Source organism: Pantherophis guttatus, chromosome 18 (assembly GCF_059756535.1).
Source record: "Pantherophis guttatus breed Tessera chromosome 18, ASM5975653v1, whole genome shotgun sequence".
Classification (NCBI taxonomy): domain Eukaryota; kingdom Metazoa; phylum Chordata; class Lepidosauria; order Squamata; family Colubridae; genus Pantherophis; species Pantherophis guttatus.
In genome coordinates, this window is record NC_142080.1 from 2,208,418 (window position 1) to 2,224,068 (window position 15,651).

Here is a 15,651-nt window from a genome sequence, read left to right on the forward strand (position 1 = left end):
AGGATACCGGGCGGCGGTATTCCCCCCCCCGCCCCCCCGGTGTTCGTCCGTCTCCCTGACCTGTTTTCCCAGACATGTAAAAATTCTAGTCCCACTTTGGCATGAAAGCCGGCTGGGTGACTTTGGGCCAATCACCAGGAGACTGGGAGTTCTGGCTGACTGGGTGACTGTAGGCCCATCACTAGGAGACTGGGAGTTCTAGTTTCCACCTTAGCCCTGAAAGACGATTGGTTGACTGGCCCAATTATCAGGAGAGGGTGAGTTCTAGTCCCAGTTTAGCATGATAAGGCAGCTGGGTGACTTGGGGCCAAACACCAGGAGACTGGGAGTTCTAGTCCCACCTTAGAAGTTGAGCAGGGGTAGGACTAGTCAGAACAGAGGTGGAAGGGACCTGGGAGGTCTTCTAGTCCAGCCCTCTGCTCAAGCAGGAGATCCTAACCTACTCCTAGGCCATTCCAGACACATGGCTGCCTTAGTCTCTTCTTAAAAACCTCCACAACTTCTGGTGGCAAGCGGTTCCACTGATGAATTCTTAGGAAATTCTAGGATGCTTCTCTCCTTGGTTAGTTTCCATCCGTTGCCTTCTGGTGCTTCGGAGAATAGGGAACCCCCCCCCTCTTCTTTGGGGCGGCCCCTCAAATACGAGACTCCTGCCGTCTTGTCACCCCCTGGTCCTTCTCCCCTCCAGACTGGACTAGAAGACCTCCAGGGTCCCTTCCTCCTCTGTTTGTGACTGGTTTGAAGAGAAAAGGCGGAAATCCATCGGTCCTACCTTCAAGGGGCCGCCCAGCTCATTCTGCAGCAGCTGCTTCAGCTCCTTCTTGCTCAGCTTATCCTTGTCGCCTCCTTTGCTGGAGTACTGGTGGAAGACGTTGATGATGATCTCCATAGCCCTCTCCAATTCCGATGGCATCCTGGGGCCTGCAGAGAGAGAGAGAGAGAGAGAGAGAGAAAGAGAGAGAGAGAGAGAGAGAGGGAGGGAGGGAGGGAGGGAGAGAGAGAGAGAGAGAGATGGAGAGAGACGGAGGATGCTGAAGGCAACACACCTGTATTGCAAACATTCTGGGATGCTCTGTCTAAAGACCATCTTGGAGGGAGGGAGGGAGAAAACTCTTTCCTTTCCTTTCTTTCCTCCTTCCTTTCCCTCCACCTATTTATCTATCTATCCATCTATTTATATTCCTTCCTTCCTCCCTCCCATCTTTTCCTTCCTTCCCTTCCCTTCCATCTACCTATTTATCGATCCATCTATCCATCTATCTATATTCCTCCCTCCCTCATACCTGTTTTCCTCCTTCTCCTTCCTTCCTTCCCTTCCATCTCTATTTATCTATCTGTCCTTCTATCTATATTCCTCCCTCACTCACTCCCTCCCATCCTTTTTCCTTCCTTCCTTCCTACCATCTATTTATTTATCCATCTATCTATATTGCTCCCTCTCTCCCACCTTTCCTCCCTCTCCTTCCTTCTTCCATTCCCTTCCATCCATTTATTTACCCATCTACCTTCCTTCCTACATACCTTCCTTCCCTTCCATCCACCTCTTTATCCATCTATCCATCTATCTATATTCCTTCCTCCCACCTGTTTCCCTCCCTCCCTCTCCTTCCTTCCTTCCCTTCCAATGACCTATTTATCTATCTGTCCTTCTATCTATATTCCTTCCTTCCTTCCTTCCTTCCTTCCTCCCTCCCTCCCTCCCTCCCTCCCTTCTTTGACTCTAAGCACTACACCGCGCTACCTCTTAAGACATCCGGGCTGCATTTCCTCCTGCGAACCTGCTCCGGCTTGCAGCCTGTGTCTGGCGGGTGGGCAGCCTGGGAAAATGAATGGCGGGCAGCCCAGGGGTGTCAAGGGCCAGCCATTGTGCCCGGGCAACCACCAGGCGCCTCTAGGAGGGGACTCCAAGCCCCAACATCTGGACCTCTCCCTCTCACACACTTTTGGGTCTCTGCCGCTGAGACAATGGGGGGGGGCTCATTTGGGGGGAGGATGGGGGCTTTGATGGAGGGGAGAAGGGTTGGGGAGGAGAAGGTGGGCTTGGGGTGATTGGAGTTGGTGGGATCTGGTGAGATTGTCTGTCTGTCTATCATCTGTCTGTCATCCATATCTATCTATCTATCTATCTATCTATCTATCTATCTATCTATCTATCTATCTATCTATCAATCATCTCTATTATATTTTCTCATTTATATTATCAATTACATCTATCTATCTATCTATCTATCTATCTATCTATCTCTATATCATCTCTATTATATTTTCTCATTTATATTATTACATCTCTCTCTCTCTCTCTCTCTCTATATCTATCTATGTATATCTCTATATCATCTCTATTATATTTTCTCATTTATATTATCAATTACATCTATCTATCTATCTATCTATCTCTATCATCTCTATTATATTTTCTCATTTATATTATTACATCTCTCTCTCTCTCTCTATCTATATCTATCTATGTATATCTCTATATCATCTCTATTATATTTTCTCATTTATATTATCAATTACATCTATCTATCTATCTATCTATCTATCTATCTATCTATCTATCTATCTATCTCTATATCATCTATGTTATATTTTATCCAACTCCCAGAATCCCCCAACCAGCCTGCTTTAAGAGGGATGGACTTCAACTCCCAGAATTCCCCCAGAGGGATTCAGACCCAACCAGATTCTTATTTCCCCCATCACAATAATCTGGAAACTCTAAAAAAAAAAAAATCTCCCTTGCAAACAGCCTCATTGTTCCAGATTCCGGATTCAGAGGTAGACTGCAACTGAGGCTGGAGGTTCCTCGGATCGGCCACTAACCTGAGATATACAGCAGCCGGCAGCTTTTTCTGGGAGAACGTTCCCACAGGTGCTCTTTCCCTCCTCTCCTTCCACTCTCAGCCTGCAGCTAATAAAAAACTTAATTTAATTTAATTTAATTAATTCAATTTATATGCCGCCCCTCTCTGAAGACTCAGGGTGGCTGAGGAAGAAATTAATGCTAATTGTTTTTTCTTTTGTTTTGTTTTAGAAAGTAGCTGACCGGCAGCTTCACACCGCCAGTCTTAAAGGGGAAACTGCACGGATGTTTTCCCCACCTGTAACACTCTGTGTTGCAAAATGGAGCAGATCCGTATTTCCCAAGCTGCCTGTCTCCGAATATCAGAGAAATATTGTTGCCATCCGCCATCCCTTCTCCAACCCTCCCTGCATCGAATCCAGGGAATCCTTGACTTACGACAGTTCATTTAGTGACCGTTTGAAGTTACAAGGGCACTGAAAAAAGTGACTGGTGACAGTTTTTTCACACTTAGGACCACTGCAGCATTCCCCACGGCAATCCAAATTCAGACGCCTAGTAATCATCTCCTCTTTATGACGGTTATTAAACATATAAAAGCAAAATAATACACCATGTGTATACAAAACACGTATATATCCATATAAACAACACTACATAAAAAGAAAAAGTGATTTTCGTCACATATCCGTTCTGTTATTGACGGTGCATTTTTTAAAATTTTTTTGTTATCATTCAGAATTTTGCATTTGCCCTCATTTCTCCGAGTTATCCAATCGTACCATCTATTCCATACTATACAATATTTTGAGTGTGCCTCATCTTTCAATTCGAAGGTTAATTTATCCATTTCCACAGAATTATAGATTTTTTGAACTATCAGTTGGTCTGCTGGCAGTTGATCAGTTTTCCAAAATTGAGCTAGCGCCAATCTGGCTGCAGTGACTATATGTAGCATTAAATTCTTTCTTTCTTTCTTATACCATCGACCATGGTATCATGCTGCACCGGCTGGAAGAGTTGGGGGTGGGAGGCACCGTGTTGCGGTGGTTCTCCTCCTTTCTCTCCGACCGGTCGCAGTTTGTGTTGGCAGGGGGGCAGAGGTCGACCTCGAGGCCTCTCATTTGTGGAGTGCCGCAGGGATCGGTCCTCTCGCCCCTTCTGTTCAACATTTATGTGAAGCCGCTGGGCGAGATCATCCGTGGCTTTGGGGTGAGATACCACCAGTACGCTGATGACACCCAGCTGTACATTTCCACCCCAGGCCACCCCAACGATGCCCTTGAAGTGATGTCCCAGTGCCTGGAGGCTGTGCGGATCTGGATGGGGAGGAACAGGCTCAGGCTCAACCCTTCCAAGACTGAGTGGCTGTGGCTCCCGGCATCCCGATATAGTCAGTTGACTCCATCACTGACTATTGGGGGCGAGTCTTTGGCCCCCACTGAAAGGGCTCGCAATCTGGGAGTCCTCCTGGATAGGCAGCTGTCTTTGGAGGAACATCTGACGGCTGTTACCAGGGGGACCTTTTATCAGGTTCGCCTGATTCGCCAGTTGCGGCCCTTTCTTGATCGGGATTCCTTGTGCACAGTCACTCACGCCCTCGTCACCTCTCGCCTTGACTACTGCAACGCTCTCTACATGGGGCTCCCCTTGAAGAGCACCCGGAGGCTCCAGCTGGTCCAGAATGCAGCAGCGCGGGTAGTGATGGGAGCAACATGGCGCTCCCATGTAACACCGCTCCTGCGCGAGCTGCACTGGCTCCCGGTGGTCTTCCGGGTGCGCTTCAAGGTGTTGGTTATCACCTTTAAAGCGCTCCATGGCATAGGGCCTAGCTATCTCCGAGACCGCCTGCTGCTACCGACGACCTCCCACCGACCCGTGCGCTCCCACAGAGAGGGCCTCCTCAGGGTGCCATCAGCCAAACAATGTAGGCTGGTGGCCCCCAGGGGGAGGGCCTTCTCTGTGGGGGCTCCTACCCTCTGGAATCAGTTGCCCCCGGAGATAAGAAGAATCCAGGACCTCAATGCCTTCCGTCGTTCCCTGAAAACCCATCTTTTTCAACAAGCCGGGTTGGCCTAAGAAGAAATTTTTAAAATTTTAAAATTTTTAAATTCTTTTAATTAGTCTGTGATTCTTAACTTTCGGGCCAAAATTTATATATATTTTTAAATGTTTTAATATTTGTATCCTATGTTTTTTATCTTGGCTGTACACCGCCCTGAGTCCTCAGGGAGAAGGGCGGTATATAAATTGGAAATTAAATTAAATTAAATTAAAATTATAATTTTCTTTAATCATCCCTAGTAAAAAAATTTCTGATTTAAGTTCTATTTTTTCCAATGTTATTTCTATTAGCCAAATCCTTATTTTTCCCCAATACTTCCAATTTTTTGGGCAAAGCCACCAAACATGGAGAAAAGTGCCCTGTGCCTGCTTGCATTTCCAGCAAGTTGGACTTAAGTTCGAATACATTTTCGCTAACCTCGAAGGGGCCAGATACCATCTATACCACATTTTATACTGGTTCTCTTTATAAACCACTGATTTTGTCATAATATAATTATTTTCCCACACTCTTTCCCTGTCCCCCAGTTCTATGTTATGTCCGATGTTTCTTGGCCATGCTATCATTTGTCTCTTTACTAATTCTTCTGCCAAATCAAATTCCAATAAATATTTATAAATGTTTGAAATCAATTTTTCCTCCGTGACTTCTAAAAGTTGATCCAACCGATTTGGTTTTAATTCAGTTCTTCCTTCCTCTTGGTCTTTTTTCTATCTTGTTTTTATCTGTAAATAGGGCCACCGGTCAATCTGAATTCCTTGCTCTCCGAGTTCTTCTTGTGTTTTTAATATTCCCTGGGGATCTAATATTTCATTATATCTTACCATTCTTTGAATCGCCAAGGTATTGGGCTGTGTCATCGCCTCCATTGTGAATAACCAACCAGGAACTTTCATATAGTGTTTACTTTTAATTTCCTGCCATGTATGAATGAATGAATCTCTTAAAAGATGATTACAAAAATACTTATGTGTTTTGCTCCTGGTGTTCCAAAAGAAGGCGTGCCACCCCATCATCAAATCGTGTCCCTCCAAGGTTAGCAATCTTTGATTTTTCAAATTCACCCATTCCATAATCCATGTCAAACCTGTTGCTTTATAATATGTTTCCCATGCCTGTAATCCAAATCCACCTCTGGCTCTGTCATCCTGCAGTATATTTAATTTAATTCTTGCCTTTTTTCCTTCCCATACAAATTTTGTGGTTATTTTATTCACATTTACAAAAATCCTTTTTATGTTGGTCATCCGAGCAGCCTCTGGGGAGGGACCCCATTGTCCACGCGGAGCTGGCCAGAGACACTCGATCCCTCGTCTCGTGTCTTGTATCGGTTACCCCTTCGATGAGAGAGGCCGCCACGGAGACCGCAGCCTCCCTGGACGTACAGGTAATCCTTGTTTTACGACTAGAACGGAGTCCCGAATTTTCATGGCTTGTGACGTTTGTGAAGCGGGTTTTGCCCTCTTTTGCGACCTTCCTTACCGGAGCTTTTAAGTGGGTCACTGCACATGTTAAGTCCCTCTGGACTTGGCTCGTCGGAAAGTCGAAAAAGGGCATCCCAGGGTCGCTGCAACCGTCATAAAGAGGAGATGATTACTAGGCGTCTGAATTTGGATTGCCGTGGGGAATGCTGCAGTGGTCCTAAGTCTGAAAAAACTGTCACAAGTCACTTTTTTCAGTGCCCTTGTAACTTCAAACGGTCACTAAATGAACTGTCATAAGTCGAGGATTCCCTGGATTCGATGCAGGGAGGATTGGAGAAGGGATGGCGGATGGCAACAATATTTCTCTGATATTTATTTATTTATTTATTTATTATTTTATTTTATGATTTTATGATTTTATGATTTTATGATTTTATGATTTTATGATTTTATGATTTTACGATTTTATGATTTTATTTTATTTTATTTCTATACTGCCCTCCTCCCGAAGGACTCAGGGCGGTGTACAGCCTGATTAAAAGCAGATAAAATATTCGGAGACAGGCAGCTTGGGAAATACGGATCTGCCCAACTTGGCACCACAGAGTGTTACAGGAAAACAAAAAAGGTGCATTTCTCCCATTATGACTTGTGATGTGGAGCGGAGTCACAAAATGTACTTTCTAAAAAAACACACACATACAATTAGCATAAATTTCTTCCCTTTATATTAGTTGCAGGCTGAGAGTGGAAGGAGAGGAGGGAAAGAGCACCTGTGGAAAGGTTCCCCCAGAAAAAGCTGCCGGCTGCTGTATATCTCAGGTTAGTGGCCGATCCGAGGAACCTCCAGCCTCAGCTGCAGTCTACCTCTGAATCCGGAATCTGGAACAATGAGGCTGTTTGCCATGCAAGGGAGATTTTGTTTTTTAGAGTTTCCAGATTATTGTGATGGGGGAAATAAGAATCTGGTTGGGTCTGAATCCCTCTGGGGGAGTTCTGGGAGTTGAAGTCCATCCCTCTGAAAGCAGGCTGGTTGGGGGATTCTGGGAGTTGGAGAAAATATAATACAGATGATAGATAGATAGATAGATAGATAGATAGATAGATAGATAGATAGATAGATAGATAGACAGACAGATAGATAGATAGATGTAATTGATAATATAAATGAGAAAATATAATAGAGATGATAGATAGATAGATAGATAGATAGATAGATAGATAGATAGATAGATAGATAGATAGATAGATATGGATGACAGACAGATGATAGACAGACAGACAATCTCACCAGATCCCACCAACTCCAATCACCCCAAGCCCACCTTCTCCTCCCCAATTCTCCCCTCCATCAAAGCCCCCATCCTCCCCCCAAATGAGCCCCCCCCATTGTCTCAGCGGCAGAGACCCAAAAGGAAAGTACCAGGCCAGCTTCTGCCCCACCCAATGCAGATTGGTGGGACCAACTGGTTTATCCAGGACCGCAGCCAGCTGCTGCGAGGGGGGTGCGTGAGAGGGAGAGGTCCAGATGTTGGGGCTTGGAGTCCCCTCCTAGAGGCGCCTGGTGGTCACCCGGGCACAATGGCTGGCCCTTGACACCCCTGGGCTGCCCGCCATTCATTTTCCCAGGATGCCCACCCGCCAGACACAGGCTGCAAGCCGGGGCAGGTTCGCAGGAGGAAATGCAGCCCGGATGACTTAAGAGGCAGCGCGGTGTAGTGCTTAGAGTCAAGTCTCTCTAGGAACGCCAGCTGATGGCCGGAGGATCCCAGCGGGGCATGGCAGAATAACAGAGTTGGAAGGAAGGAAGGAAGGAAGGAAGGAAGGAAGGAAGGAAGGAAGGAAGGAAGGAAAAAAGATGGGAGGGAGGGAGGGAGGAATATAGATAGAAGGACAGATAGATAAATAGGTCATTGGAAGGGAAGGAAGGAAGGAGAGGGAGGGAGGGAAACAGGTGGGAGGAAGGAATATAGATAGATGGATAGATGGATAAAGAGGTGGATGGAAGGGAAGGAAGGTATGTAGGAAGGAAGGAAGGAAGGAAGGAAGGAAGGAAGGAAGGAAGGAAGGAAGGAAGGAAGGAATATAGATAGAAGGACAGATAGATAAATAGGTCATTGGAAGGGAAGGAAGGAAGGAGAGGGAGGGAGGGAAACAGGTGGGAGGGAGGAATATAAATAAATGGATAGATAGGTGGATGGAAGGGAAGGAAGGTATGAAGGAAGGAAGCTAGATGGGTAGATAAATGGATGGAAGGGAATGGAGGAAGGAAGGAGAGGGAGGGAGGGAAGGTGGGAGAGAGGGAGGAATATAGATAGATGGATAAATAAATAGGTAGATGGTAGGAAGGAAGGAAGGAAAAAAGATGGGAGGGAGTGAGTGAGGGAGGAATATAGATAGGACAGATAGATAAATAGAGATGGAAGGGAAGGAAGAAAGGAGAAGGAGGAAAACAGGTGTGAGGGAGGGAGGAATATAGATAGATGGATAGATGGATAGATAAATAGGTAGATGGAAGGGAAGGGAAGGGAAGGGAAGGGAAGGAAAGGTAGGTAGGAAGGAAGGAAGGAAGGAAGGAAGGAAGGAAGGAAGGAAGGAAGGAGGGAAGGAAGGAAGGAGGGAAGGAAGGAAGGAAGGAAGGAAGGAAGGAAGGAAGGAAGGAAGGAAAAAGATGGGAAGGAGGAAGGAAGGAATATAAATAGATGGATAGATAAATAGGTGGAGGGAAAGGAAGGAGGAAAGAAAAGAAAGGAAAGAGTTTTCTCCCTCCCTCCCAGATGGTCTTTAGATAGAGCATCCCAGGATGTTTGCAATACAGGTGTGTTACCTTCAGCATCCTCCGTCTCTCTCTCTCTGTCTCTCTTTCTCTCTCTCTCTCTCTCTCTCTCTCTCTCTCTCTCTCTCTCTCTCTCTCTCTCTTTCTCTCTCTCTCTCTCTCTCTCTCTCTGCAGGCCCCAGGATGCCATCGGAATTGGAGAGGGCTATGGAGATCATCATCAACGTCTTCCACCAGTACTCCAGCAAAGGAGGCGACAAGGATAAGCTGAGCAAGAAGGAGCTGAAGCAGCTGCTGCAGAAGGAGTTGGGCTTGGAGGTAGGACCGATGGATTTCCGCCTTTTCTCTTCAAACCAGTCACAAACAGAGGAGGAAGGGACCCTGGAGGTCTTCTAGTCCAGTCTAGAGGGGAGAAGGACCAGGGGGTGACAAGACGGCAGGAGTCTCGTATTTGAGGGGCCGCCCCAAAGAAGAGGGGGGGTTCCCTATTCTCCGAAGCACCAGAAGGCAACGGATGGAAACTAACCAAGGAGAGAAGCATCCTAGAATTTCCTAAGAATTCATCAGTGGAACCGCTTGCCACCAGAAGTTGTGGAGGTTTTTAAGAAGAGACTAAGGCAGCCATGTGTCTGGAATGGCCTAGGAGTAGGTTAGGATCTCCTGCTTGAGCAGAGGGCTGGACTAGAAGACCTCCCAGGTCCCTTCCACCTCTGTTCTGACTAGTCCTACCCCTGCTCAACTTCTAAGGTGGGACTAGAACTCCCAGTCTCCTGGTGTTTGGCCCAAAGTCACCCAGCTGCCTTATCATGCTAAACTGGGACTAGAACTCACCCTCTCCTGATAATTGGGCCAGTCAACCAATCGTCTCTCAGGGCTAAGGTGGAAACTAGAACTCCCAGTCTCCTAGTGATGGGCCTACAGTCACCCAGTCAGCCAGAACTCCCAGTCTCCTGGTGATTGGTCCAAAGTCACCCAGCCGGCTTTCATGCCAAAGTGGGACTAGAATTTTTACATGTCGGAATCTGGGAAAACAGGTCAGGGAGACGGACGAGCACCGGGGGGGGGAATACCGCCGCCCGGTATCCTTTGACTCGGGGGAATCGAACGGCACTCCAAATCCTTGTCCGGTTTCTGTTTTTTCCAGACCCAGAGAGATCCAGAGGGGGTGGACAAGATCATGCGCGATCTGGACCAGAACGGCGACGGGGAAATCGATTTCCAGGAGTTCATGGTCCTGGTGGCCGCCGTAACCATGGCCTGCAACCCTTCCTTTTTGGAGGAAACCTGAGCTTGCCGGCGGCCCTTAGCGGGAACGCAAAGCTCGGGAGTTTTGGGGGGGGGCTTCAAGCCCAGCTGTCCCCTTCGCAACGCCTTTTCCCCCGTTTCTCGCGGCTTCTCTGCCCAACTGGGAGCACCCCGAGGTGCCATGTAATCGTCTGCTGGGACAGCCCTGCTGCTGATTAAAGCTGTTTAGTGTGCACTGCGCCTGGTCTGGTCTCTCGGGGGGGGGGCAGGGAGAGCGGGGGGGGGCTTGGGGGTGTTGGAAGAAATGTCCATCTGGGTTCAGTTACAAGTGAGGAAAAGGACACTGGAATATATGGAGACAATTGGGAAAGATGGTTTAATGGTGGACAGGATCACATGGCTTGAGATCCCGGTCAAAAAAGGCACATGGAGCGGAGAGAGAGAGAGAGATTTATACCCTCTATTGGGATTTGAATTTGAGCTCATGTCCTGATTGGTGGTCAGACTCCCATGGGACCATGCAGGGGTAACTTGGTAGGTTGTCTGTGTCCTAGGCTTGGTTGACTCCTGCGGGGTGATGATGTAATGAAAGGGCTTTCTTCTTTCTTCCTTTATTTATCCATCAATTTATATTCCTTCCTTCCTCCCTCCCATCTTTTTCTTTTTCCTTCCTTCCCCAACCAGATTCTTATTTCTCCCATCACAATAATCTGGAAACTCTAAAAAACAAAATCTCCCTTGCATGGCAAACAGCCTCATTGTTCCAGATTCCGGATTCAGAGGTAGACTGCAGCTGAGGCTGGAGGTTCCTCGGATCGGCCACTAACCTGAGATATACAGCAGCCGGCAGCTTTTTCTGGGGGAACCTTTCCACAGGTGCTCTTTCCCTCCTCTCCTTCCACTCTCAGCCTGCAACTAATAAAAAGGGAAGAAATTTATGCTAATTGTATGTGTGTGTTTTTTTTAGAAAGTACATTTTGTGACTCCGCTCCACATCACAAGTCATAATGGGAGAAATGCACATTTTTTGTTTTCCTGTAACACTCTGTGCTGCCAAGTTGGGCAGATCCGTATTTCCCAAGCTGCCTGTCTCCGAATATTTTATCTGCTTTTAATCAGGCTGTACACCGCCCTGAGTCCTTCGGGAGGAGGGCAGTATAGAAATAAAATAAAATAAAATAAAATAAAATAAAATAAAATAAAATAAAATAAAATAAAATAAAATAAAATAAAATAATAAAATAAAATAAAATAAAATAAAATAAAATAAAATAAAATAAAATAAAATAAAATAAAAATCAGAGAAATATTGCTGCCATCCGCCATCCCTTCTCCAACCCTCCCTGAATCGAATCCAGGGAATCCTTGACTTATGACAGTTCATTTAGTGACCGTTCGAAGTTACAAGGGCACTGAAAAAAGTGACTTGTTTCCTCCTCTTTTTCCCGGCTTTACCTCTCTCTGGTATATAATCCAAGTTTGGGTCTATAACCGCATTAAAATCCCCGAGCAAACAAATATTGGCATAGTTAACCTCTAATAGCTTCTGATATAATTTCCTGTAGAAGTTTACTTGGCATCCATTTGGGGCATAAATTCCAACCAACAAATATTTCCTTTGGTCCATTGTTACCTCTACCATCAGGACTCTACCTTTTTTCCCGGCATAAATTAATTTAGATTGTAAGTGTCCTTTTACATATATCACTACTCCCTTCTTTTTTTGATCTGCCAGGGAGGCATACAAATTTCCCAGTCTTTTATTCTCCAGTATCGCTTTCTGGTCTCCTTTTATATGAACCTCCTGCAGGCATATCATATCATAATTTCCTTTTACCAACCGGTTAAACACTCCCTTTCTCTTACATGGATTATTTAAACCATTAATATTAGCTGAAAATAAAGATACCCCCACCTTTCCCTTTATCATCCTCCTTACTACTTACTTATTACTTGCTCTCTGTTTTGTTTTTAGTCTGTTGGGTTCTCCTTGGGGAAAGAGGTTCTTTCCTTCCACCAACTCCTTCCCTCTCTATCTTTCTCTCCTTCCCATCTGTTCGTTCCTTAAATTCTTCATCCTCCTGTAGGTCTTCTAAGCTTCCATTTTCCGCTTCCCCCTCAGTCTCCAATTCATTCGCCTTAAAGTTTAGTTCATAGAAATCTCGTGCATCTCTCAAGTTCTCAATTTTAATCCTCTTATCTCGCAAAGTTATCAGTAAACCTTCCGGTATCAACCATCTATATAGAATTGCATTTTTCCTTAAATGCATCGTCAAAAATTGGTATCTTCGCCGCTGCTCTCTAACTTTCCTAGGGATTTGCTTTAAAATCATAATTTGTTGTCCTTTATATGATATCACCTGGTCCCTTGCCTTCCTATAAACTTCCTCCCGTATATCCTTCTTACAAAATCGAATATGAATTTCTTGAGGCAAATTATGTCGCTTTGCATATCCCGTAAATACCCTATAGGCCTCATCAATGTCTTTCATTATTAACTCCTTATCTTTTTCCAAGATTTCAGTTAAAATACTTCCAACTACTTCTCTCACACATTCTTCTTTATCTTGAACCACATTCTGCATTCTTAGGAAAAAGGAGGAGCGTTCCATCTGTAAGAAAATTATTTCTTCTTCCATAATCCTCCTAGTTGCGGCCTGTTCACCTTCCAGTCCTGCCAAGCGTTCTTCATATCTGTTAGTACGGGCTTCCACTTCGTGAAGTCTTCCCTCTTGTTTAACCATTACCTCTCGCACTTCTGTCAATTGTTCATTTAATATTTTAATGTCTCCCCGCACCGCTCCCATTTCACTTCTCAAATTCATCGTTAAGTCCTCAACATTTTTCATCATTACCTCTTGCATCGTCTGCATCATTCCCTGTAAATTCTGTAATGATGGGCAATGATGAGCCTTGGTACTACAGTGGTTTAAAGCACCCTGTTATTAACACAGCTGCCTGCAATTTACTGCTGGTTCGAATCTCTCCAAGGCTCAAGGTTGACTCAGCCTTCCATCCTTTCTAAGGTAGGTTAAATGAGGACCCAGTTTGTGGGGGCAATAAGCTGACTTTGTATAAATATACAAAAAGTATGAAGGCTATTGCTTAACACACTGTAAGCCGCCCTGAGTCTCCGGAGAAGGGCGGCATATAAATCAAATTTAAAAAAAAAACAAAAAAAAACAAAGGCATTTTGAGCATGCAAATAAAGCAGGAAAATGGCTTACTTATAGACTGAAGAAGCAACAGGAGAGAAATAGGATAGTTTGTTTGAAGGACCAAAGGGGAAGATGTGTTTCGGATAAGGAAGGGAAAGGAAAAATAATACAAGAATATTTTACTGCTTTGTATTCAGCTGGAGATGAACAGGACCAGGAGATTAGAGAGTATTTGGCTAGAGCGGATCCCCGGAAGGTCCCAACCCCAATGAGAGAAATATTGAATGCAGAGATTACCTTGAAGGAAGTAGAGTTAGTATTAAGGGAACAAAAGGGGGGAAAGACCCCAGGTACGGATGGTCTGCCAGTAGAAATTTATAAGGCCCTCCTTGAGACTTTGGGGGAATTTTTGACTCAAGTATTTAATGAGGTTCTGGTCTTTGGTCAAATGCCACCCTCCTGGTCTGAAGCATATATTACACTAATTCCAAAGGAAGGCACTGATCCGCTTCTGATTAAAAATTACAGACCGATTTCCCTGCTTAATTCCGATTATAAATTATTCTCTGCGATTTTAGCGAAGAGACTAAAAATCTTCCTGAATGAGTACATCCACGGAGACCAGAATGGCTTCCTACCTCATAGACAATTGAAAGATAACGTGAGAACTATAATGAATATATTAGAATATTATGAGTGTAATTCTGATAAACAGGTGGCCCTGGTCTCCGTGGATGCACAAAAAGCCTTTGACAGAGTGAGCTGGAAATTTCTCTTTGCACAGTTGAGCGAAATGGAATTCGGGGAAAGATTTACCAGGGCAATCCGGACAGTATACGCAAAACAGACAGCGAAAATACTTATTAATGGGGAGGAGTCTGAAAAAATTGATATAAGTAAAGGTACTAGACAGGGATGTCCATTATCTCCACTTTTATTTATTTTAACCCTAGAGTTATTATTGAATGAGGTCAGAAGAAATCAAGGAATTAGAGGGCTAAGAAACAGAGGGGAAGAGTTTAAGCTCCAAGCCTTTGCGGACGACTTGATATTTGTCTTGGAAGAACCTTTGGAATCGGGACCAATCCTGCTACAGGAGTTGGAGGCTTACGGGAAAGTAGCGGGATTTAAATTAAATCAAGATAAAACCAAGATCCTAATTAAAAATATGACGAAGAATCAAAAAGCGCAGTTAGAGGAAGAACTAGGGATCCGGGTAGTCAAAAAACTAAAATACTTAGGAATTTGGCTTTCATCTAAATGCTCGACCATTAAAGAAGACAACTACCAAAAACTACTTAGTCAAACTAAAGAAATGTTGGAAGGATGGAAAAGTTTACAGCTATCATTATTAGGTAGAATTGCAGTAGTTAAGACGTATATCCTGCCTAAATGGATTTTTCTCTTTCAGACAGCCCCAGTTTTAGTCGATACAAATTTTTTTCATTCTTTAGATCAGTGTATACGTAGATTTGTATGGCAGAATAAAAAACCAAGGATTAAATTGAAAATGCTTCAAGAATCCCCTTCCAGGGGAGGATTTGGCCTACCTAAATGGGAGCTTTATCATCAGGCAGCTGTCTTAACTTGGATCAGAGACTGGATTGCCTTGAGGAGGAGGAGAATCCTTAGCTTGGAAGGTCACAATTTGCAACAGGGGTGACACTAATATCTGAGTCAGGAAAGGCCCAAAAAACATAAATATTTTATGGACCACTTTATTCGAAAGGTTTTGATGACCATATGGGATCGAATAAGAAATAAATTTTACCTGATGACTCCGATTTGGCTTTCCCCTTTAGAGGCAATGACACACCCGACTCTTTACAACAGAAATAAACCACTAATCTACCAAGCTCTGTTGGATCCTTCAGGCAAAGTAAAATCTCGAAATATGCTGGGGGAATTAGGCTATGAGCTAGATTGGTGGTCATACAATCAGATCCAATCTAGGACAGCTCAGGATAAAAATAAAGGAGGAATTTATAATTCTCTACAGGAACTTGATAAGATCTTGTTGGGGAAGGATGAGAAGGTATTATCCAAACTCTATCAATTCCTCTTAATGGATTGGATTGGAGAGGAGGTCATCAAAGACTCAATGATTGCCTGGGGGAGAAATTTGGGATACTCGATTGAACTTGAAAAATGGGAAGAAATCTGGGGGACAACCTTAA

The 15,651-nt window shown here is 44.5% G+C and overlaps 2 protein-coding genes across 6 annotated transcripts in view; one reads left to right on the forward strand and one right to left on the reverse strand.

Annotated features, from left to right (window-relative positions):
• Window positions 1-15,651, reverse strand: part of LOC132712528 (protein S100-A1-like) — a 34,587-nt gene that overhangs the window by 392 nt on the left and 18,544 nt on the right. For 2 of the 5 annotated variants that reach the window (XM_087880727.1, XM_087880725.1), the window contains exon 3: window positions 773-921. In XM_087880727.1, the coding sequence (XP_087736853.1) occupies window positions 773-921 (149 nt within the window). Of the gene's footprint in view, window positions 1-772; window positions 922-2,826; window positions 2,915-3,104; window positions 3,667-11,143; window positions 11,232-15,651 lie in introns of those variants that run through there. The other 3 variants (XM_060694285.2, XM_087880726.1, XM_060694287.2) reach the window with 3 other exon arrangements.
• LOC132712529 (protein S100-A1-like) lies at window positions 6,155-10,551 on the forward strand. The gene is made up of 4 exons (XM_087880728.1): window positions 6,155-6,258; window positions 7,030-7,117; window positions 9,247-9,389; window positions 10,216-10,551. Exons 1-4 carry the CDS (start codon window positions 6,214-6,216, stop codon window positions 10,357-10,359), a joined length of 420 nt encoding a protein of 139 aa, XP_087736854.1. The 5' UTR covers window positions 6,155-6,213; the 3' UTR covers window positions 10,360-10,551.

Bases quoted from the DNA above. Each gene is read 5' to 3' on its own strand.
- LOC132712529 (XM_087880728.1), top strand. From the start codon at position 6,214: ATGAGAGAGGCCGCCACGGAGACCGCAGCCTCCCTGGACGTACAG. The intron at 6,259-7,029 runs GTAATCCTTGTT...CCTTTATATTAG, and splicing joins CAGCCTCCCTGGACGTACAG to TTGCAGGCTGAGAGTGGAAG. The intron at 9,390-10,215 runs GTAGGACCGATG...TGTTTTTTCCAG, and splicing joins AGAAGGAGTTGGGCTTGGAG to ACCCAGAGAGATCCAGAGGG.